The sequence below is a fragment of the Mycteria americana genome, chromosome 1 (genome assembly GCF_035582795.1).
Source record: "Mycteria americana isolate JAX WOST 10 ecotype Jacksonville Zoo and Gardens chromosome 1, USCA_MyAme_1.0, whole genome shotgun sequence".
Classification (NCBI taxonomy): domain Eukaryota; kingdom Metazoa; phylum Chordata; class Aves; order Ciconiiformes; family Ciconiidae; genus Mycteria; species Mycteria americana.
This window is the reverse complement of record NC_134365.1, coordinates 141073164-141097454: the sequence shown is the minus strand read 5'-3', so window position 1 is coordinate 141097454 and position 24291 is coordinate 141073164. Positions and strand designations below refer to the sequence as shown.

Genomic DNA, 24291 nt, shown 5'->3' with positions numbered 1-24291 from the left:
TAGCCTCCTGTCCTAGACTCACCCTTACGGAATACCCCTTTGTGTCAAGAGCATAAGTCTGTTGATTACACTTCCTTTGCAGTTCAGGTTAAGTGAGTGGTGTAAGTCGTCTGACAGTCAAAGCTGTAACGTCATCGCGTGCCAGGGATGGGGAACATGGCGTGAGCTTCCCCAATTCTGTTGCATCAAGAAGGCTCTTGCATTGGAATAGTTGTGGCATTGTATCATGGGGATGGGGGAGCTTTGCGTTTGAAGATAACTTAGTTTAACGTTTTTGATGGTGACTGGTTTGTTATCTAAAATGAAAGTGGTAATTAAGTCAATTGTCATGTTTTCAGATGATTTAAAACCGTTTTGTCTCTCTCACTTTGTGAAGTTTGGTTATAAATGGTAAGTTCCTTTCAGTGGTATGTTATCCTTGCATAATCCTATGGGCCTCATTTCAAACAAAACCATATTCTGGGCATATGGTTACATGAAGCACTGACAGATTTAAATGAGCTTAGTGGGCTTCTTGGTATTGATTATAATGTAACACCTTTGCAGGTTCTTGCCACTGTGTTCTCCTGGGGCTTGAAGCTTGCTTTCTTTTCCTCCTTTCTGAACAGTAAGCTCAAATCTCTCCAAAATAATGTGCTAAGCATGTTTTGCATGAGGACCCACTCACACTGAATGCAAACTAGCCTCAGTGTTGAATGTAGCCACCTTTCCTTGGACCCATTTTCTGTGGCACTGCAAAATGTTTGATTAATTTTGTGGAAGCTGTATGAAGGCACGTATGTAATCTCTGAATTTTATCTCCACGTTTGCAAATGTAGCATCTCTAAATTTCTCTGTGCTGTGATTCTTTATTTCCTTTTACTCTATTTTGGAAGGTGACAGGACTAATAAAACATTCATTGCTCCTGAGCCAGGGGAATATTAAACAAATTTGGTTACATGCTTTGGATATGTAAACCTGTGAGATTGGTGGTATACTCTGTCCTGTTTACTTCCACCAGCACACCCACTCCTGATGTGCATGCGAAGTTCAATGTATACTTTGCAAACTGGCTGAGGTCATGCATGTAATTTATGTCTTTGTGACATTTTGTGCCGCACCCTTGATTCTTCCGTGCACCTAAGTGCCGCTGTTATACTATCTTATGTTATGGCTTATGTACATGAACATGAATAGAGAGGCCTGAAGAATTTTTTGGCACAGATTAATTAGGAGAAAATTGTGCTCTACGTGGGCTACCTAGACAATGAAAAACACTGATTTAAACACACTGTTTCATACTTAAGGCCTGCAGTCTTCATTTGGTAAATATTTCCATTAAAATTAGTGGAACTATTTACAGACCCAGTTCTGCTTACATTGCACTCACTAGGGAAAACCAGCTGACTCTAGAGACGTCATGTAACCAAATCTGAATCGTGTTGGTCTTTCTGGCCTTACATCATTTTACTGAACAAAACTGTCCTTCGTCTAATGTTAAAATAGGAGTCAATAAATACTGTTTTGTAAAACAGAATTGACTCTGAATTTTTCAGATGACTCGAAGTTGTCTGAACCAATTGCTTTTAGTTGAGCAATATGAAGAGATCTGAGTTTGAACAATATTCAGCTCCTCATTCATGTTAAACTGAAAATTTATCTGTTAAAATTGAATTTTAATATTTAACACTTCACATGAAAGAGAGAGAGAGAGACTATGCATGTGCCTGTTCAGGAATTAAATTGTGAAAAATCCATCTCTCTTGGAAGTACAATGCTATTTTATTACTGACAGGTAAAAATCAGTGTGAAGTACTATTACTAAAAATCCCATACATCAGGCAGTTTAATGACAATGTCCAGATTTTTTTTTTAGCACTTTTTTCCATAAGTGCTAAAACATCACAGATGCAAGGACTAAAAAATAATAATTTTGAATGTAATTTGATCGTACAGGTGTGAAAGTAGAAACCTTATTTAATCCGTTGTCTTCCCACAATACTTCATTTTAGAGATTTATTTTAATTTAATTAAAATAGTAATGCAGTGTGTAATTGCTCCAAATTTTTTTCTTCTTGAATTTATAATTGACTTAACCTATTACTTATTTTATGTGCTTTTATCTCAAATTTTGTTTTCATACACACTGATGTTAACCACTTATAGACTTATTCTCAAAACTGGTACAGTTTCAGCTTACACTGAAAATTCAAGTTAACTTTATTTTATAAATAGGCTGAGAAAGATGCCTCTTTCACAGTCCTCTTGAAAGAAAGCTTGAGTAGTGCACGTCTACAGGGTTACTATTTCAAAATACAGAGTCCAGCACTGTCGGTAGCACCAGCAGCTCTCTGAAGCCTTTTACTTCTCTGTTGCAGCTTCTTTTCTAAGCTCACAGTGTCTCTTCAGCCTTCTTTAAGCAGAGAGCAAACCTGTCTCCTCTCGGGGCTCCAGAGGTACTTTTGTTGTGTTGTGGTTTGGTTTTTTTTTTTTCCTGCCTTCTCTTTCTTTCCCAGTTTGTCTTTATCTGGTGAGCACAAATGAACTACATGTCTTGTGGCACAGCACAAGCCTGGAGCTGCGAAAGCCTGTTTCGTGGCTAGAAAAATAGAGAGTGTGAAATTGGAATAAACCCAAAAATATTTCTGTCTAAGATAAGGCCTTTTTGGCCATTGTTTGTCATTTGTGCTGACAGGGCAAAAGAAGTTCAAGTTTAAAATAGGCCTGACTGGAAAATACTGTCCTTTCTAAGTTTCCTTTTCTGCCTTTTTTTTCCAGGAGATGTTCATTTTCCCTTTCCCAGTTTTTCAGCTTCGGCAAACATTTTCTTTGCACTCATTTAGTTTTGCAGCAGTTATGCAAAAATTCAACCTCCGGATTCATAATTAAAGTCCATTAAAGTCAATTCACATCTAAAATGACACTGAAGTATTGATTTTTGCACATAGAGAAAGAAACTTGTTTTCCACCCTTCGTTACTGACTCTGAAGCAAGAAGAGAATTAAATTTTAGTATTAGGATTCCTCTTCTTGAGACAGTTTTATTTTCTACCAACATTTGCACATTTGGCTGTGCCACATACATCAGCGCTGGAGGTATGCTGTGCATTTAACTACGCCTTGCACACTGCAGGGCCTCGGGTTACCCAAAGGTTGTGTCACATCCTGTGGCACTCCATACCCTAATTTAGCCTGACATTATGCTTCGACTCATCGTGTTAGATTAGGTACACCATGTGTGCCCATACATGAGAGGATGTGTTTGTGCCGTACAGTTACCATAGATTGGAGGAGTTGGTGTTAAATGTTGGATGTGATCTCGGTGTTCAAGCTTCCTGGATCGGTGTGGTGGCCTCGCGTCAAAGGAAATAAATCAGCAGCACACTAATGACATGTTCTTCTCTCTAGGCAAGCTGACACAGGGGCCCTGAGCGAAAACCCACGGGAGAAGAGGGATCAGCTGGACCAGAATTTAGGCCACAAGTGGAAGGCATCTGTCAGACCTTTGCATGCACAAGAGCCTACAGTTCTGCCTCACGAGAGCCGGGGGAGGTCTGGGACATTGCCTAGTGATTACCGATACTCTCAGGAAAACGTGAGCGAGAAGAGCAAGGATCGTAGCCTGCCTCATCTCCCCTGCTCTGAGCCACAGACCTTGAACGAGAACCACTCCTGTCTGTCCTGGGGCAAAGGAGAGGAAAACCATAAGGTAGAGCCGGCGCTGCTGAACAAGAAGCGTGGACCTGCTCCTCAGAGGCCACCACCGCCTAAAAGAGATAAATACAGGCGACCGGATAATTCTGCGCTGTCACTTGGCACCTCTTCTGAATCTCTGCTGGTAGCACCCAGCCAGCCCTTTCTGTCTTCGTCCCCCAGCTCCACCGAAGTATTTGCCAGTCACTCCTCTCTCTGTCAGAGTCCTGCAGCTTTCAATGGAAAACTGAAGAGTGCTAATCCACAGCAGCTCCAGCAAGAATCATCCACAGAGAATGTTTGTCAGCACTTAGAAGAAAAAACGCACCTTAGGTCTGAGTCTGTATTATCTTCCAAGTATCGGTATCTTCAAAAACCTAGCATGGAGACATCAAGGTCCCCTTCTCCTCAGTTTGCACCACAGAAGCTCACTGATAAACCTCCTGTGTCCGTACAGGATGAGAATCCAGCCAGGTACTAGATGTTACTCCTTTACTATTTTATCAACACTTTTTGCCCAGTTAGACCTTATTAATGGTTGACTGTTCATTTTCTTTACTAAAAGCACATCCTTTGGGCTCATTAAGTGTGAGCCATCACAGGATGTCCTAAAGAGACCTAAGACTTGTGTGAAATTCCAATTGGTACCATTAAAGTCCTTTGACTGGTCTGTGGTTTCTTTTAGATGACTGATGCTGCTCAGGTGTTGCAGCTGGTAGTTAGTGGAAAATGAAAGGGATGGATTCAAATGGATTTTCCACTGTAAGTCTGGGCGAAATCAGAAGATTCCCTGTCATCATTTCCCCCACCCGAGTCTGTATACGAATATGAATTGGTATAGGGACAAAGCAGATGTGGGAAGGGAAGCTGTATCCTTTGTGAGAACATCTGTTTTGAAAGCACACACAGTAAGGTACACTGCCAAATCATGACTGTTTTCATGTTGCTTTTAAGATGAACCATGGCACTCCAGGTAGTCTGTGAAAGGGTCCACAGCACTGTTTGTGTTGAGATGGGCTGAAGATTCAGCAGGAGCACATCAGTCCTTTCCCAGGCTAGATAAGCTCAGAATTAGACAAACCGACTGAAATTAATTGATCGCTGTGTCTGTCGTATGCTGCTAACATCATAAAAGCTTATTCTCCCACAAGATAACAAACTCTTCCAGGAAGCTCAGGCATCTTAGTTTTCATAAATCCTTCAGCACTATAATTCATGGTTAAAGAAGGAAAACAAAACCTCCAAACTGAATGAATGCAGAGGTTGCCTCTCTGAGCAAAAGTAGTTGGAATAGCTTTTCTCTACTGTAACGTAAATAGTTGAATAGACTCAATCGTGCTGTTTTCCAGTGTGCGTTATGACACTGAAAACATGAATCACTTTTTTTCCTAAACGTGCCTTGATGTTTTTCCTCTTGTAACCAGAGGAAAAAAATGAGATTTAATCTTGCAGTGTTTTTAACACAAAGTAATAATACAGTTTACTATGAAAAGTGCGACATGTCATGTGAACCCTAGCGTCTATGTGCAAAGGTAGATGATAGTAATGACTTCCTTAATGTATTGCTCTGACTTCCTTAATGTATTGTTTTATGAATAGGTACTAAGGATGCATAGAAAGCTAATTGTATTTGTCTTTCCTTCTTACTAAGTTTTAGTGTTGAAATGAGCACTGAGGTGTGCCTAATTATATGCCCATATCTGAATGATAATACATTTACCCTGCAAATCTTTTGTTAACATTTAAAATTCTTAAGCCCAGGCAGCTCTTGTTTGTGCACAATGCATTGTCCTCAGTTAATAATTACATCACTCAATAAAACAGGTATGGCAAAAAAGGAAAGATATGCAGGCCATACCTCTGAACCTTCTATATGGTATTTACTATATGGTATTTCTTTCATATGAGTAAAATATGTCAAGTAGATTTATCTTAATATGCAATTAATTAGATTGGGCTTATTACTTCTGTTGGCTCCTTGCATATGAGCTCTTGGACATGCCAGTTTGCATGCTGTGGGCAGCTAGATTTCAGCATGTAGCTGTTTACTCTTAAGAAAGGTGTCTTGTTTATCAACAGGATAAATTGAGTGTGTAGGGTTTCCTGCAGCGTTTTAGGTGGAACAGTGTAGCGTGGGGAAATATTGGTGGTGTGCAGAACCCAGCTATTTCCAAAGGCAACTGTTTAGCAATTATAAAGATGAAAAGAGCGCATCAGTAGATGTGCATCAGTAGATTTCCAGTAAACGTACGCTCAGGTCAAGGAGTGACTGTGCTCGTGGTTGGAGTAAAGCTTCGTAATGGGCGCAGGCAGAGTTTCTGCAAGTCAAAATTTCATGCCACAGTTCCACAAATGGAAAACCTTCAGAAATCAGGAGGATAGTGATTGCAGAGACAGAATTTCTGAAGCACCTGCTGTTGAACTGTCTTTGCTCTGACTGAAATCAGTTGACTTGATGATGCCTTAAGTATCTGGAAAATCTTTTACTAGGCTGAGAGGAATGTAGTCAGTCTCAAAACAGATGCCAAGCATTTTAGGTAAAGAATTGCAGTCAGCTCACTTCTCTTCCAGTTGCCCTACACACACTTATGCATGCATCTTGCATTTCCCCCACGTTCAAAAATGTGTTCCTCTTCACAGTCTGGTGGAGTCCAAAAGGTGTGGGCTTTATTTAAAAGCAAACAAAAGACAGGGTTGGGGGCAGTGGTAGTCCTCTGCTGAGCTCTGCTGCAGCCAGGAGGAGAGCCCAAGTCTGCAGGCAGGGAGCCTGGGGCTGAGCGGCAGGCATAGGAGCGAGCTCTTTAAAATGACAGTCACCTTGAATGAAAACACCCTGATCGAATGGGAGTGGAGGGGTTCAGCATGGGCCGGAAAACCTGCCCCAAAGGTTGGATCAGTATGCCAAAGCATGTCCGCAAAGCACTTGAGGAAAGTAAATGCCTACTGGGAGGCTGGACGTCCATTCAGAAACAAATACACCTTTAAAATATAAGATACAGCTTCTGAAAAATGTGAAATCAAACAGATTTTGCTATTCCCTACAAAAGAAGAGTGCAGCACAACAAAGTAGAAGTTTATTTTTAAGGAAAGTGACACACCCACACTTAGAGGAAAAGAGCCATAGTATGTCTTGCTCACTTATCTGAAAGGCGGCAAGCAACCCAGCCAGATGAAACCAGATATTTTAGCTAGTAGGCAATGTTCCTTTACTTGCTGTAGAGCTTCCAAACCCACATTATGACAATAATTTTAAACTTTCTGCAAACTCAAAACCACCAAACTAGACTTCAGTTTCTTATATGGTTTACATCCAGTACAGATGTTTCAGTAATGTTATTTAACATGTTATTGTCCAATTTAAAAATCTAAGTTAGCCTCCTCTTTAAATAGCTTGCCTGTGCTATACAGTACAGAATTTTTGCTATAAGCTTCCCTTAAAAGGAGTATCCAGAATTGTGTTATCCCCTTCAGTGGCTGGTTTTTCTCCTTTAAGTGGAAAACTAGGACACTATGGTGGGATCTATTTATTAAACTTCTGTATCTTGTGTGAAATTGTACAAATACAGATTCTTTTTTTTTAAATCATGTAATTAAGTTTTGAATTATTTCCAGATTTTCCATGTGTGATTATTTGTTATTCTTGCAGCTCAGCAAAGACCTAGCCTGCAGGATGCTTCCATCTGTCTGTTGTCTCTTCCCTTGGAAGAGCTTCGGAGTTGATGTGAGGGCATCACAAACTCCCCAGGCAGCTAAGCTGCCTGTCAGGCCGAAAGCTGAGGCCACTGTTGGATCTGTGTGGGGCAATGAAGTTGAGCTCGAGGTGTGTTTTCCTCCATATGTGTGGCAGCAAAGGGTTAAAAAGCAGTTCAGCAGCACTGTCTCAAATCTGAGGCCTGGCTCCTGAGATTGGACCCTCATGTTCATGGAAACAAACAGAAGTCCTGTACCATGAGTATTGTGCAAGGCTGATGTTAGGATTACTTACAAATGAACTAATACTATTTAAAATGTGTGGGCAGAAAAGAAAACATGTAGATTTAGGTTTGAGATACAGTGCAAGGACTATTCCATTACCTAGATCTCTTACCTACCTTTTTTTCATATTTGGGCTTCCCCTCTGATTTGCAGATAAGAATTGAGATGTAAGGTTCTTCCATTTCTAAAGATGAATTTTCCTTATTTTCCAGAATTGAAAGGGTTATAGACAACAATACTACGGTGAAAATGGTTCCCATCAAGATAGTTCATTCTGAGAGCAACGCAGAGAAGGAGAGTCGGCAAAGCCTTGTCAGTACTATGGAGCCTCCTGCTTTACCCAGTGGTTTGGAAAAGGACCAAATTAAAACACTCAGCACTTCTGAGCAGTCCTATTCACGATTCTGTGCTTACACCAGGCAAGGTGTAGAGCCAGAGCCAGAAGCCAGAACCAAACCAGCTGACCCTCAACCAGCTGAAGAACATGGGAGCAACTTGAAGGACAGCAGTGCTGCCACACCAGCAGTCAGCTATGTAAAGGCCAAAGAGAAGACCTTTGAAGACTGGAAGTCAGAGGAACTAGCCAGAGAGATTGTGGGAAGAGATAAATCTCTAGCCGACATACTAGATCCTAATGTGAAAATAAAAACGACAATGGATCTGATGGTTGGAATATTCCCTAAAGATGAACACCTCCTAGAAGAAGCTCAGCAGCGCAGGAAGCTCCTGCCAAAAGTTCCTTCTCCAAAAACTTCAGAGGAGAAGTGAGTATTGCTTTCTGTAGGCCAGTGGTTCCTTGTAAGCTGCTGTCCAAAGTGTGCCAGTTTTCCTAGGGGACTGAAGGTGAGGATCTTCCTGCTGCTGAGGTGGGGCTTTTCTAAGACTTTTCCATTAGAATAGCTGTCAAGCATAATACTGCTAATGATACCATTAGTGATAGAAAAAGAACAGTGTTGTGCAGTATGAAAAGTTTCCCAAGACCTGGTTGAAAACTATTTGTCTGAACTTAAGGAATAATTAACTTTTCCCATTTCATAGTGACTAGATATTTTACCAAGATCATGAGGTCTAGTAACTGGATAGAGAAGGAACAATATTTTAGCCTTTTTTATGTGCTGAAAATTTACAAAGACAACTTGAATTGGGCATGAGGCATTTCCTGGAAGTGAATGAGAACAAAGTAAGAAAAGTATTAAATTCCATTAAATTCCATCCATGTTGATGTTCTGTGGGTCTTTTGTTTTCTTGATACGAGTTATCAAATGAAGTTGTAGCCTTCTCAAGAAGTTCACATGTAGTTCCATAATCAAAAAGATAAATGCTTATGTTGTAGTATCCCACATTTGGCAGTCTGAAAGGATACTTTCTATGACACTGAGGTCTTTGCCCTGCTTAGTAAAATGTAACTTAACATTTTGTTTCCAGCTGAGATATCTTAGGTGCATTTCACTCATTGTAATGGTGAAAGGTCTTCTGCACTACTTCAGTTTTAGCTTTTGGTGGGCATGTGCTGAGTTTACAAAAATTTTCTTCACAACCAGTATTTATTTATCCTATTTCCGTAGGTAATGGCTTTCTTTTGAACCCCCTGCTTGCTTGATGAAATGATGGCTCTAAAAGATTGTCCTTTCTTTTCAGTGATTAGGGCATCAAGGCAGTTAATGAAAGTTTTTTACTTTTTACCAGGAAAGAGGAGCAGAGCGCACCGTCTGCCATCTCCCTGACAACCAATTCTACTTACTACAGCACATCTGCACCGAAGGCAGAGCTGCTGATTAAAATGAAGGACATGCAGGAGCAGCAGCAACAGCAGCAGAGTGAGGATGATTCTGAAGACGAGCTGGATCATGACTTGTCAGAAAAAAAGGTAACACATTTCTAAAAGTGTAATGGGAGGCTCTTGGTTGCGTGCATTTCATTAACTGTGAATTTGCTAGGTAAACAGCCCTAAGTAAAAGGCCTTCTATATGTACAGGATCACTTGGAAAATCAGCCTGTGTTTTTTTAAGGGCAGGAGGGATCGTTAAGTGTCCAACTGTGATTTTAGGAACTTGATATTAGGTGCTTTTTGCAGCTTGATACACATTTTGGAAGGTCCTAAGGGGAAAAGTTTTGGGGAGGTTATTTTCAAAGATCGTTTTCCATTTGAGATTTTAGTGTATTTCTCTCACTTGCTATATACAAAGAAACAGTAGTGCTTATATATCCCACTGTAACTGGTGGTGGTTCTAGTTGCTCCATATTTTTGAAATTTAGGTCCAGGATTTCGGTTTGTCATGAGAGAGAGGGGAAGAAACACACACACACACTCTCTCCACACTCCCCCACCCCTTTTTTTGTTTGTTTTTTTTGTTTTCATGAGCAACAAACCACTTTGCCCTCTATTTCTCCTACCTTCCAAATTAATAACAGTAGCAGTGGGAGACAGCTACTCATCACAAGGGAGGCAGTCTTCTCCACTCTTGTTCATCCTCATCCTTGGTGTTGTATTTGTGATCTAAGGTCAACATAATCCCCTATGTGTTAAAATGATGATATAATGGCATTTCTGTGGTTTGAGAAAGTGTTGTCCTACGTTAAAATCATCGCACTCATCTCATTAGTGATTTGGCACAAAATATTTTAATCTCAGTTCCCAGTACAGCTAAACTGGAGGAAATGGTCTGTTTGATCAATTAAAGTGATGTAGTTTAAGTCTGTTTACCTAAGCCAGTAATGCAATGGTGTGCAAATCTTATCTGTTAGTGTCAGCTCTCTGCTTAATAATCAACTGCCAGGGTGCATTTGGTAATCCAGTCCCAAAGAAATGTCTTTTAATTAAATATTGGGAATATGTTTAGTTGCTAAGAATGAGAGATTCCTTAGGAGATTCCCACCTCTGATTCAGTGCAGGAGTGGATGCCACTGCGTTTGAGGGGGCTGTAGTGTTTTTTGTTTGTTTTTTTTTCTTCCTCAGCCTTCCCTCCCTCCCTCTGCCCCCACTGCGTCACACAGTTCAATACAGCGTGCACTGCCCGGGGCATGGCTGGCTGCAGCAGGAGAGCTGCCCTTACCCTCTCGCCAGAGAGCCGCTGAATCCAACAGCTGTACTACTTAGACAAATTAAGGATTTCACTGCATTTGGAATAATTTGGTTTATCTGGTGCCACACATGACAGTCATCGATTTTGCTAGAATTAGTTTCCTTCTCATTAATTATGGAGTGTATGCGTGGGGAGGGGGTTAAAATTAAACCTTTCTTGTTTGCCCAACAAACTAAATACTAAAACTTTTATAAGAAAAAGTGCCATTTATTTGTGTTGGTGTCTGTTAACAGGAAAATCATGTTCACCCTTTACATACTCCTCTGTCTGTCCCCCCAGCTCCAGTATACACCACTAATCATATGACATAGGAAGTATTTCATGAAGAGCTTTTAGCAGAGCTCCCCCCTCTTCTTCTCTGAATATACGTATTGTCGTAGCCATGCACATACTGCTGCTTACTTCTCTCCCTGCTCCTCCACATGTGTTAGGATGCGAGCACTCAGTTCAGTGGGCTTTCATCTTGGATCTTGTCAGAAAATGTATAAAACTCATGGTAAGTGGGTCAAGGCATCTTTATAAAACAGCCAGAATATGTAACTTGGCCCAGCTTCACATATTTGGCAACAGTTTAACAAGGGATCATTAAGGACCTGAACACTTTAATAGCACACTTTACGACTTCAGTTATTTTAGAGGAGGCATACGCCCAGAACCTGTTCCTTGATTCCTAGAAATTGCTCAGTTCTGTTATGAGATATCTTAATTGCAGTCCACTGTGGAATGATTGTAGTATTTGTCAGTCTCTGCTCTGCAAACCAGAAATGTATGGTGCTCTTTTTTTCATTTTGAAATAAGTACAGGAATCTCATATAGAGTTGTTTAATTTTTTTTAACTTTTTTTTTTCTTAATTTGGGACGATCCCTGTATTCCCAGCTAGCAGGAATGGAATGTGTCTCATGTACTGAATTTAATGTAGGTTTACCACAATTATAAAATATTGAACAGATGTTGAAGACACTACAGAAGTGTTTTTTGTAGTAAGGAGAATCCACATGCGGCTGAGTAGGAAGTGTCTCCTTTGCCTTTAGGAAAGTTTCAGCAACTCTTGAAGAGTGTAAAAATAATTGAAGAATACCAGGTTTCTTCTGCTTTCAGGCCTGAACTTCACATGAAATGGGGTGGTGAGCTGAGAGCAGAGTAATTTACATAAAGCATGCCAAGCAGTGAACCACCTGAGCAGCACTCTGAGCTACTTTCCGTGTGTCAGATCAGCAAGAATTACTGGAAAAAGATGAGGGTTTTTTATTGTTTTCTTGTTTACTGGTACAGAATTCACAGCTATAAATTATTCATCTGCCAGCTTCAAGATGTAGATTGGAGCTCTTCTGGCTCAATAGATATTGAACGTAATACAGGTTTTCTGCCGGTTAGCAAAAGCACATAGTGAGCTCACAGTTGCTGCATCCAAAGGCTGCTTCATCTGGGTAGGAAGCAATCAGTGATCATAATCCAATTCTTAACAGATATGACAGTCTTAAAGAGGGGTGAGTACTTATGGCCTTCTCACCTGCAAAAGTGGTCCTTTAGAGGCTAGCTTCAGCTGCTTGGGGACATCTAAATAGGATGCTACTAGGAAAATGGCTTTTTTCTGTTTTTTAAAGAAAGAAACTTTACGAGAGAGCTGATCTGGCTTGTCAGACCAGATTGGTAAATGTTGAGCACTTTTATGGCTTTTTTTCATTCGAGAAAGTTGCAGCACAGCTGCAGAAGTGAAAAACTCAAGATAGTAACATAGCGCACAACAGTATCCTGTTGTGTTTCAGATGGTAAAACAGCAGCATTGTGCATGTGCATGTCATCTGAGGGAAATGAGAGCGTAGCACTGTGACCTACATAATCCAAATCAAACTGCATTTGCATTGAGAGAAGGGGGGAAAAAAATCAAATCCTGCAGATTAATCAGTCAGTAAAGCAGGCATCTGTAGAACTGCTTACTACCTTAATCTTTTGGGCAGCCAGACTAACAGATAACCCAAATCCAGATTAACCTGGCCTGAGTATATTAAATCAAAAAGGAGAAAACTGGCCTGGGTAATCCATGTGTTGAATTTCTACCTTCAAAAAGGCTGTTAAATTTTCAGGGTGTAGTTGCTTTCTGTTAAGATGGCAGATTTTGTTGTTGGTGGTGAGTTTTTGTGTTCCCAAAATAAATTGGCAATGACTGTTCAGTGATGTCTGAGAGCAGTAGCTGCTATCAGTATGATTCTCAGTAATCATGAAGGTTTGTAATCAGACTTGCATTTAGAAAGCAGAGTTCCTAAAGAATGTCATGAGTAATTTTTTTCAAAAACAAATTGAAGTGGTACTGTGAAATAATGACTATTTTAAAGGATGTAATTTTCATTTAGAATTTGCACTAAGAGGTGTATGTTTAGAGAACGCTTTGGAAATTTTTCTTACCTGAAATTAGCTGAATACTAAATAGGCTTCTACATTTAAATTAATGAGGCATTTTTAGGGTGTGATTCATCTCATGTTAGGGTAGACAACTAGCTGAACTGACTTCCACCCCTTGTGCACAAGTGAAAGCTAATGGACGTGTAAGAAACAAGTCCTCTTGCCCAAACGCAGGGAGGTAGCCAGGCAGCAAGGATGGAACACAGGTCACTGAGGGAGGAGATCTGAGTTCTTGGTCTGGCTCTGCTGGTGATGCACCTGACATACTTTTTCTAAGCCAGGGCATGTACATCCCAGGCAATGGGGGTTTATACTAGAGAAACCCTGACAAACTGCAGGTGAGGTGGTATATTCGCCTGGCATGGGACAGTGACAGCCAAAGATGCTTTTTTGGTCCTTTAGCAGAGCCACTTTGCACAGCTTTGCACCGGGCTGCTTTGTACCATACAGAAGTAGATTTTGTTCCCTGTTCTGTGCCACAGGGATTATGTTTTCCCTGCAGAAATGTTGTAAGACAGTGTTAATGCTAAGATTTTCTGAGAGTGGAAGGACTGCTATTGGAGGGATGCTAACATTATGCAGAAAGGAAGAAAAAGCTAGACAGTGCCCTAGTTTTAACTGTGTCACGTGGAAAATACAGGATTGTTTTCCTGGTACTGTTTATCTTCCTAAGTGTGGCTCTTGAGAAAGGTATTATGGACCTGGTATTTACAGAGAAAAGGATGCACTGTACTTTATGCTGTTCCATAGCAGGCTTTGAAGCTGTTCAAAGAAGAAGCAGGAATGCTTGCTGGGGGGGTGGAAGTCCTTCATCTTTTGCCACAAAGGTAAATTGCTTTAACGCAGGTCTCAAGCTGAGCATCATAGACCTCATGAACATCCTGAACCTTTGAATCCAGAGGTATAGACCTTAGACATATACTTAGACATATATTTATTTGTAATGCACTCATTGTCAAAGCCACATGGCAGTTTCAGTGTATTAAAATGCTAGATTTCTGGCATAACTTTCAAAAGTGGGGGAAAATGCGGTAGTGCTAATAAATTCTCATCCCCTTTATTTTCCACAGCAAGAACTTATTGACAGCATTAGTAGGAAGCTGCAGGTGCTGAGGGAAGCACGGGAGACACTTCTGGAAGACATCCAAGCAAACAATATACTGGGGGAGGAGGTAGAGGCCATTGTGAAAGAAGTCTGCAAACCAAATGAGTTCGACAAATTCAAGATGTTTATCGGTGACCTTGACAAAGTAGTCAACCTCCTGCTGTCACTATCAGGTCGTCTGGCCCGGGTGGAAAATGCCCTTAATAACCTGGATGAAAATACCTCTCCGGAAGAACGGGTGAGAAAGGCCAATAATAACATCACTGCATTTAGTGAACCTGGTGTGGGGGGTTTTGCTTGGTTTTGTTTCTCTAAATTGCAGAGCTCAAGATGAGGGATAGTGAATGGATAAATCTCATACGGCCATTTTCTTTGGATTTCTCTTCGCCTTGCTTTTGCTTGGAATACTAAAACTACAAGTGGCTTGGTGAGAAAAAATGGTGTTTTGGGATGCAACATACTGGAAAACAGACTTAGCAAAAGTTTAAAGAAATAGGAACTACTGATAAGAGTGTAAAAGGGAGACAAAAATATTTTAACAAATCAAGATAGGAAAAGGAGTGTCACTTTGTGCTATAATGCAGAAAGCTTACAGACTTCTTTATACTCAGCAAGGATCTTAATAAAAGTCTGTAAGGTTGTTACAAAGAAAATGTTTCTCATCTACTACAGCTTCCTCCACAAAGCCTAGCAAGGAACAAGAGCAGGAAAAGACAGAAGGACAAGTCTTTAAAAAAAAAAAGCTGGGGGGGGGGGGCAGCAGCAGCAGGAGGGAGACATTGCAAAAAGAATTTTTCAATAGAAAACATGTTTTACTCAACCAGAATAGCCCAGTAGTGATGTGGAGGAATCCAGCAGATGTGAAAATTTCAGGAGCGTTCGAGGTGCTCTTGCCTGTTGGATCCCACCTCTGCTGGCAGCACTTTGTTTAGCTCCAAATCCCAACAGGCCTTAGCTGGGAAGCAGATATCTAGCAATACAGATATGCACCAAAGGAGAGATGTAGACATGTGTGAAACTTAAAGGCTAAAATAAATAAAGAGAGAGGGCGGGGGACAGGTATGTGTCAAGTGAGTTTAGCTTCTACAGTTAAATGAATGCGAAGTGGGAATTTTGGCTTGTAGCTGTGGACTGAAATGCCAGCAGTCCACCTAAGTGTTGTAACAGAATTTTTTCCATGGGCTGTGGATTCATACTGTGTTTCTTCAGCATGCTCCGTTGTTGCACCAATAAGAACCAGTAAGTGCTGGGACTAGTCTGAGGCTGTGTTTTTGCTGTTTGGCCCTAGCTGCTGCCAAACATACTTGTTTAATGGCTGTCCAGACCCCTCTCTGACTGAGGCGAAGGGAAGGTATTTGACAGCTTATTAGAAGGCAGATCAAAGCTTCTGAAACTTAAAGAAATTTAATCCTTCTTTAGACTTCCTTTTTGCAGGTTGCAGTTGCCTAATGGGCTCAAAGATGGGAGTGTGAGCTGGGGAAAGAGCTACCAGATGATATGAGCATATAAGAAACACAGTTTGAGAGCTGTGATAAAAATAGCTTATTGGCTAGGTGTGGAAAAGGAAGAAGGTGAGTAGGTGGTGTAGTAAGGGCAGTCAGAAATCGTCTGTGTGCTCTGCTGTCAAATGTAGACTGACAGAAATCCAAATCCCTCACATATTTTAATCTCCATTCATCTTCTCATGCACTGACACCAAAGTCTTGCCATAGTAACATCAGAAATATATCTAAAAGTGTTGCTCAGAGATGCTTCTCAGATGGATCAAGTCCCCAGGTACTTTGACTATAAATACAATGCATATAGGGTTACATGTGCATTTCTTTGAATTTAGGCTGGTGCGTGTGGCTTTTTTGGTTGTCCTTTGGTATTTTGTAGGTCACATGATGATATTTGGTGTACTACTGATGTACCATATAAACAAAACAGGGCAGATTACTTATATCCCTGGGGATCATATCCCTAGTGATGACTGATTTCTTTTAATCTTTTTTTTTTTTTTGAAGCTGTTGTTGTCTAATAAACACTACTCTGATAGTTTTCCACTTTCTAGGAACCACCAACAGCTCAGCAGACTTTCTAAATAAACAGTCTGTCAGCAGGCAAATAATCACTGCTGAATTAATATTCTTATTATTAGATGCTCTGTCATAGGTCTCTTTTGCCACAAGGAACAGTATCAGGTATTTCAGCTTTAGCTTCGGAAAGGGGCTTCACCTGCAATAGCTACCAGCCCCCTTCCTTCCACACAGTGAGACCAGTGTCCTCTCATTACTTTCCTTATCAATTAAAGCCAGAGTGTGTTGAGAACCCTGAAGTGCTGAACCAGCAGTCCACAGATGTAATCAGGTGCCTAGACCCACAAAACCTGTTATTGCAAGACTAGGGACAAGTACCGGGGATAGTAGTTTAGGAACTGGATGCTGGGAAGCCAAATACATGGAGGGAGTTCCTTTCAATATGGCTGTGGTTCAAAACAGCGAACAATTCTTCAGAAAGACTCTCAATAGAAAGAGCCAAAGATTATTATATCAGAGGAGCTTCAGATGCCCTGTGTTTGGCTGGGGCTTCAGAGCAATGCTAACTGCAAAAAACCCTTCTGCACTCTGCATGGTTTTGGTTGGTTGAAGACGGTCAGATGAAACCATCTGACATCATTTACGCCTTTAGGCCCGGCGAGCCATTTACCCATTGCTCAAAGAACCTCCTCTAGAATGGTGTCTTGAGCCTGCTACAGTGTGTTTCACTTTACCCTTCAAAACAGGCTTTCTCGTGTCAGTCATCTTTGACAGAGGTAAAAGCAAATTCAAGAGGTATCTTATTTGCCACCTTCCTTTCTGCATCCCACTTCTCTTAGGTATTCCCTAAACCTCCACAAGGGCAGAGGTACTAAGGCGTCATGCAAAGTTCATAACGAAATTACTGTTTACTTTCCTTAAACTGTCAGGTTACTCATGTTCACCTTAAAGTAATGCCATAGGCTTGGTAAGAAGAAACCATACAACTTAAATCTCAGGAATTGTTATGAAGGACTAAACATTTGATTGGTCTTGTGTCTGTTGACAATGATAGCGAATGGCTTGAAAAACAGAGCTATTTCATCCCATGGTTAGGCGGGTAACTCTACAACTGAGCTACCAGCTGGTTGATATATGCCCTCTTGTGTTCATCAAATTCTGTCTAACTTCTGCTGCTCAGTGTACACACAAGCTGCAAGCCTGCCCTGGGGAGCGGTCTAGCCACGCTCCCAAGTTTGGGCTTGGCTGCTAGTTCGCCTGATGAATGTAGGAGAACAGCACTTCCATCTCTTTGCAGCAGATAGTTCTGCTTGCAACTTGCAGTGGGATTTTGTTTCCCTGGCATAAGCTCAAAGGAAGATTAAACTGTGGTTTTTCTAATAATGTGTGATTTCTGTGACTTGTCTTCCATAGCTGTCTTGAATCCTGAGTTAATCTAGGCTGTGTATTTTAAGTACATTGAGAGCGCAAGTCTGAAAGCGTTTCACCCTCTGAGCTTTGTGCTGTCTATAGAAAAAGAGGCAGCACAGGATATGCGTGCAACTCTGACAGATAGGTCTATTAAAGCTTGCTGGTCTGTATCCCCCTTTGTCCCATACTTCTGTCTTGAAAAGACTATTTTGTAGTCTACAAAAACACTTCTCTGTAAATCCTTTATGCTTATTATAGCATGTGTGATTTAACATAAAGTCCAAATGAAAAAAAAGGGACATATTTATTTGAACAGACTGTGGTTTATTTGAAGACATAGGTTCTCAAAGAAAATTCATCTCTGAAGCAAAGCTAAAACTTATGGAGTGGTACCTCTTATGGGCACTTTTTAATTAAGTTCAGAAGTCTGTACAGGAATTCTTGATGTCAGAGTAGGCCAGCCATACTCTGTTGCTGGAAGAAGGCAATCACTTCGAGGCAGACATCTGAAATAGGTCAGATTGATAATGCTCCTTTCTTTCCATATACTGCTAAAGGAGTGTAGCTGAGTGATTCAGGTGGGGCTGTCTAGTGTGTAGACAGGTGAAGTTGGGTGAGATGAACCTCACCCTTCTTGCTCATACATATGTGTGAATGGGATGTAGCTCCTGTCTTTCTTCATGTGTTTCTCCATTCAGCCTCCCTTTTTCCTATTTTGTCTCTTGTGAGGGCACAAAGCAGAAAGTTTACAGCCCTTTGGGGAAGATAATGCTTTTTTTTACTTCCCTCCTGTTGCCTTGCCCCAGCTCTTGCTCCTGCTCATGTCTTAAGACCACACGACTTCACGTCTCATGGAGAAGCCATGCAGATTGCAGCAGAACTACGAAATACTGCAGTGTCAGGAGCTGTGTGAGAATAAATTGCTCCGTTAATTAGTCTGGTTCTGGGTTCTCTAACCAGAGGTGTTTCAGTGTGGAAGTTCAGTGCTGTGTATTGAAGATGAGACATTGCTGAGTGAAGTCTTAATTTGGAGAACTTGGATGTTTCTCAAAGGCAACTGTATTTTATATAACTATTTTGAACTATTAAACAGTAAAGTAGTCTTTAAAGTTCTTGCTGCTGAGGCCAATAGAAATTAATGGTGCATCTTTCATTGCTTCATTTTTTTTTCCTGTTTGTTAATGCATTTTATTAGAATAAACTTCAAGGAGCAATCTCATTCTACCTCTCTAAGTATTCAGGAAAATCTTTGTGTTTGCAGATAAAACAAACTTGAGACTTAAATACTGAAGCTGTTGTCCCAACCTGGTGAACCCAGTGAATTTTTAACAGTTTTTCTTTTCTCCTAAGCGGACGTTGGTAGAGAAGCAGAAGCTGCTGACCCAGCAACACGAAGATGCAAAAGAACTGAAGGAAAACCTGGATCGTCGAGAGCGTATTGTCTTTGACATTTTGGCGAACTACTTGAGTGAGGAGAACTTAGCAGACTACGAGCACTTTGTTAAAATGAAGTCGGCCCTCATCATTGAGCAGCGAGAGCTTGAGGACAAGATCAAGCTGGGGGAAGAGCAACTGAAGTGTCTGACCGATAGCCTCCAACCTGAACGGCTCAAATAAGAGGACTGAGTTTGACCAAGGATGTGAAAAATGGGAAAGAAGGAAGGGATGGGGGAGTTTCCAAGTATACAAATGAGTATCTTGGCTTGTCTGAGTGTCCAGTGGAGAAACAAGTGCACAAGAGAAAAATAGCTCTCACAACAGCAATAATGCTCTCTTTCATTTTTTTGAGATGATGTATTTAATTTTTTAGAACACATTTTTATTGCTGGACTCTACAGCTGTTTCTCATTGCTTAACTTACAGAAAGCTCCACAGAAAAGGATAGACTCTTAACCTTTCTGCTTCAGTAAGTTGAAAGTCTGCTGCAGTTGTGCATGCAAACAATAATGTTTTTTAGAATAGGTTGTATTCTTTCTTTATGTTCAGATGCTGTACAGACTGCTGGGAAACCCAACAGAAATTTGTGAATGCACACAAATTTAGAAGCTCTAAATTTAGTGGCTTTTTATCTTTTTTTAAAGACACATTACATAGGGGAAGTGTGCATCTTATAGCTAATATATTCAGATTGCTGAAATGTAGTGTCACTCTGATCCTGTGGCATCAGACACTTTTTTTTTTTTAATATTGTATATAGGATGGCACTTTCCCCTTGCAGTAAATAACTTTAAAATCAGTCTCAGTTAAACACTTCTTAAACCAGCTTGCAAATCACCTAATGGCTACCTTGCTGAAGATTTTTTTAAAATTATTTTGCAAGACATATTTGTACACCCTCTTACTGCAATGCAAGCGATTTTCTTTACCAAGTTTTACTTGATTTAAGAAACAGGCTGGAAGTACTGTGCTGATTTTGTTCAAAACATTTCTCATCTAAATTATTTAGAAGGGTCATTTGCTCTTTCTTGTGCTTTTTATGCATGTTTTTATTCTTCCTCCCCCAAAACCGCTACACTTTATGAAAATACATGTAGGCTAAGGACACTGCTTCTGTTTTTCTTCTGACTGCTCAACGTTGTGATGGTTTTATATAGACAGTTAAGTTATACTGAAGTTGACCTACATAATGCTGTTCATTCTTTCCTCTTTCTCAGACTACCAAATGCAATATAAACACTTCTGCCATGTAAATACTGTGCATTACTCGGAGCAACTCTGCTTTGTTACTGTGAACATACGTGGGGTTTGTTTGTTTGTTTTTTCCATTGCACAATGATAAATGAGAGGATGCTACTTCACAGTATCAGATTACTGGTTGTGTTCTAGTAATCCTGCCATTGACTTATAACAGATGATTTCCAGTAGCTCTAAAAAGAGGCGCTAACTCATGCTTTAGCGCAGTAATAGGTTACGCTGACTTGTTCAGATACTACAGAGAAATTCTGTAGTGTCTAAATGTCAAGTTCTATGTTAAGATAAAGTTTTGCAGGCAAAGGAAAGTCTTGGATGACTTTGTGTATATGCCATTTACATTGTAGTACGGAAAACATTTATCTCTCTGTAGACAAACAGGTTGCCCAACAAGAAGCCATTTTCGAGGCGGATGTGAATGCCAGTCTGTAGCCAAGGTTGAAAAGACAAGTAGTTAGGTGTTGAAAAGAGAGAGAAAATAATTCTTCTCACTATTCCTGCAGTGGCAGAATTCACAAAAGGTTTTCTGTCCTTACCTGAACCCTCTCTTTTGCAGGGAGAGAACCAGAGAGGTGCTGATCAGCAAATTCCTTGCGAGTTGGGGAACTAGGGAGCAAAAATCTTCTGGAACCAGTTCCTTTACAGGCAGGTGCAAACATTAAAAGGACTGTTGCCCCCCTTATAGTGCACTACTTCGGATACCTGGACCAAATCTTTAATGAAATTATGTTGATGTGTATCAGTTGAGGTCAAATGGAGCTACCATTTGACAAGACCTACAGCTGACCTTAGTTTCTTCCTCCTAGTTCAGAAATGTAGTCTCTGGCATCTCACAGTTACTTGCTGCTATGTTCCTAGGACAAGTGATCCCTCTGTCCTTAAACTTATCCCTTAACCATAACAAACCCCAAACTAAACAATTCCCCAATAAATTATGCTTGTCTTTTAGCTTGGAGAAAAGTGTGCATTGTTTTATCTGTGGCATTTTAAAAATTTTACATATTGTGGTTACTCTGAAATGTGTATGTGAAATGTGAATAATAATATAATTACAATGTGTTTGTATACAGTACTTTGATTTAGATCTTTCTGATAAAAGGTAGCAATATTGTGAATGCTATATATATTACCCTTTTCACAGAACAGTTGCGTAGACACCATTATCTCCTTTCCTTTTTTAAAGCTGTGTTGAAAATCTCTCACCCCAGGAGCCTGAAGATGGTTGCCTCCCAATGTTATATGTAAATCTGTAAATAGCTATACTGTTGCTTTTTGAAAAAATCCGGTGCTAATGTTTTGCCTTTGGCATCCTGGGGATGGCTGTTTCTTCACCTTATGTTGTTCTCAATTCTAGATCTCTTTGTATAGTGAAAGATTTCCACTATGTTTCTCCAACTGTTTGGATCCTGCAGCCCCGAGTGAAAATGTACAGTTTTCCTGCCTGACACTTAACACTTACCTACTGACAAATGGTATTGCTTGACTTTGAGAAAATAAACTGTATATTTCGATGTAGAGTTAGCTTTTGTGTGCAGTTTCACCTGTCAAAACCGACTGTTTTGCTGTGCAGTGTTAGCCATCTTGTGGTGCCCATCAGCAGTGCCTGTACCTTTTAAAGGCCAGGCCAGTTATCTGATGGTCTGAAGTAGCTTGCTGCCTTTTCACAGATTATTTAACATGTTGACTTAATTGATCATTCTCAAGTTCCCAGTGTAAGTAAGTACCAGAAATGTGTTCATGTCTATTCAGTATTTTAAGTGTGTAAGTATGACAGGGCAGAAAGAAAGATGTGTTATGAGGTGGATAAAATAAATCAGTCTCTCATGACTTGCAGAGTATATACCAGGGAAGGAGTTAAGATTTTTCTGCTTGGGCAATTACACTGTTTCAGCTTCATCCCGTGTTTAGAATGATACTTTGTATGGAAATATCTAATGTCAGTGGTTCTCAAGATTTTTTGCAAGAACAGATCAACATGAACTCTCCATCTCTAGCAGACTTCCACAGAAACTGTTTTATTTCAGTTTAATGGGGGTCTCAGATTAACTGCAGAATCTTCTGCCTTATTGGGAAACACTGTCAAGTGTGCACAAATCTGTTGTAGAGGTGACCACAGATAATGTTTTATGGCGTGATAAATCATCATGGAAATCAATTGTCTGTGAAGGTCTTCACCGTAGAAACTATGTGGGAAAAGGAAGTTAGGGAAGGAAAAATACTTGGCTATTTGTAGGATTTTTCTAAACTTCTAGTGATGCTTTTCACCCCCTTCTTCTCCCCCTCTGTATGTACATGGACCCACCTCTTTGTGCCTGCTTTCCTGGGCACTTCCCTGGCATCCTAATGCAGGATGGCAACTATAGGGGAATAACAGTCTAGTTTTTGTGTTCTGTTTGAATTGGAAAAAATTGCTTTTCTTTAAACTGAAATTAGGCTCTTTATTTTCTGTTCTGGGGTATTTGAGACCCTCACATTTCAAAGGAGTGACTGTTTCACAGTGTTCTTTCCTGATCAAGCTCTGTTGATTAATTCTGATGTACCAAATTGTCTCAGTTTTTACAGCTGAAGTAATCTGTTGGCAATCCAGTAGCTAGCAAGGCGTTATGATGGGTGCGCAGTAGAATAGTAACTCCTGTTCTAATGGTGTCCAGTCATTTATTGCAGAGGCTCATAGGTTTGTCCTAATTAAGGGCTTCTCAGTTGTGGGATTTTTAGAGTATAAATTGTTTTTTCTACATACTTGGGTGGAAACTGCCCACAGAGTAGATGTTACAAAAATTAATAATTACATCCTAAAAGTGCTGGGCTATGTATTATCAATTGTCAGCAGTGGTAAATTGGACATCACATTCACTTACCGCAGTTCCAGTCTGTAAGTTAACTAATTATAATGATCCACAAATTGTACGATGGGTTACCCATGTGGTTTAGCAGTTCACCTCTGAAATCCTGGGCTTCATTCTCCCTACCTACTGTTTTCATAATGTTCCTATGAATAAAGTTGTTCCATTTGAAGTAGGTTAACTTAATTGTAATTTAATACACCTCAGGAGAAAATCTGAATTGAAGTAGATTCAGTGTAGTTCAAATAGCAGAAGGTAATTTCTCTCCCAGACTACACCAGTGCACCTACAAGCAGAGCAGGTATAACCTTACCTTTTCAAGATGGGCCATGCTTAGGACCTTTTTCTCAGTTGTAGTCGTGTGGGCAGACACTTTATATGGCTGTTGTTTATCTTAGGCTAAGAGTTTTATTTCAGTCCAAGCAGTTGAGCCTTTCCTGGGAACAAGGCTAGTAAAATGGTGTTCTTGAGGGGTTTTTTTCCTCCTATGTTAAAAATTCTCACAACAGCTTCATTTTTAGGTGCTTTGATATCTCTGTCTTAGAGGCAGTCTCCTAAATTTGGCAGGGGGGGATGGCCTTGTGACTAGGCTGTGCCTGCTGCTACTGCCAAACATGTCAGCATTAGTGGAGTCTATTGCTACAGATCTAATTCTCACTTCCTCTAATTCTTCTGGATGTAACAAACTGCTAACTGATAAGGTTAACAAGAAACTTACCCACTAACTGTCATTACCTATTGCCGCCTGCTGCTTTCGAAAACCTTGCCTGGTGCTGGCTGCTGCCATGGGTGGGATACCGAGAATATCTGGACTACTAATGCCGTGGTTTCTGGCATCTCTTCTGGGATGAAGCAGGACGAGGAGTTCTGTGCATCTCCTGCTCACCTAGGTGTGAGTTGCTAACCTGAAATACAGTAGTACGACTAGAGAAGAACCAGATTCCCACCACATATCCACTTCTATTGAAACCTTTTTATTTGCTATTTGTGATTGCCTATCTTGACATGGGAGAAAATTTAATTAAAGTGAATAGATTTGTGACAGGGGACCTGAAGATTTACAAGGCATTGGAAGATACAGAACAATAATCAT

At 40.4% G+C, this 24291-nt stretch overlaps 1 protein-coding gene across 3 annotated transcripts in view; it reads left to right on the top strand.

The window, feature by feature from the left end:
• Nucleotides 1–21870, top strand: part of SHROOM2 (shroom family member 2) — a 126592-nt gene extending 104722 nt beyond the window's left edge. For 2 of the 3 annotated variants that reach the window (XM_075522556.1, XM_075522569.1), the window contains 5 exons: nucleotides 3388–4146; nucleotides 7860–8411; nucleotides 9334–9514; nucleotides 14202–14474; nucleotides 19015–21870. In XM_075522556.1, coding sequence (XP_075378671.1) covers nucleotides 3388–4146; nucleotides 7860–8411; nucleotides 9334–9514; nucleotides 14202–14474; nucleotides 19015–19281 — 2032 coding nt within the window. In that variant the 3' untranslated portion in view covers nucleotides 19282–21870. The remainder of the gene's footprint in view (nucleotides 1–3387; nucleotides 4147–7859; nucleotides 8412–9333; nucleotides 9515–14201; nucleotides 14475–19014) is intronic. The other variant, XR_012778572.1, reaches the window with a different exon arrangement.
• The last annotated feature ends 2421 nt before the right edge of the window (nucleotides 21871–24291 follow it).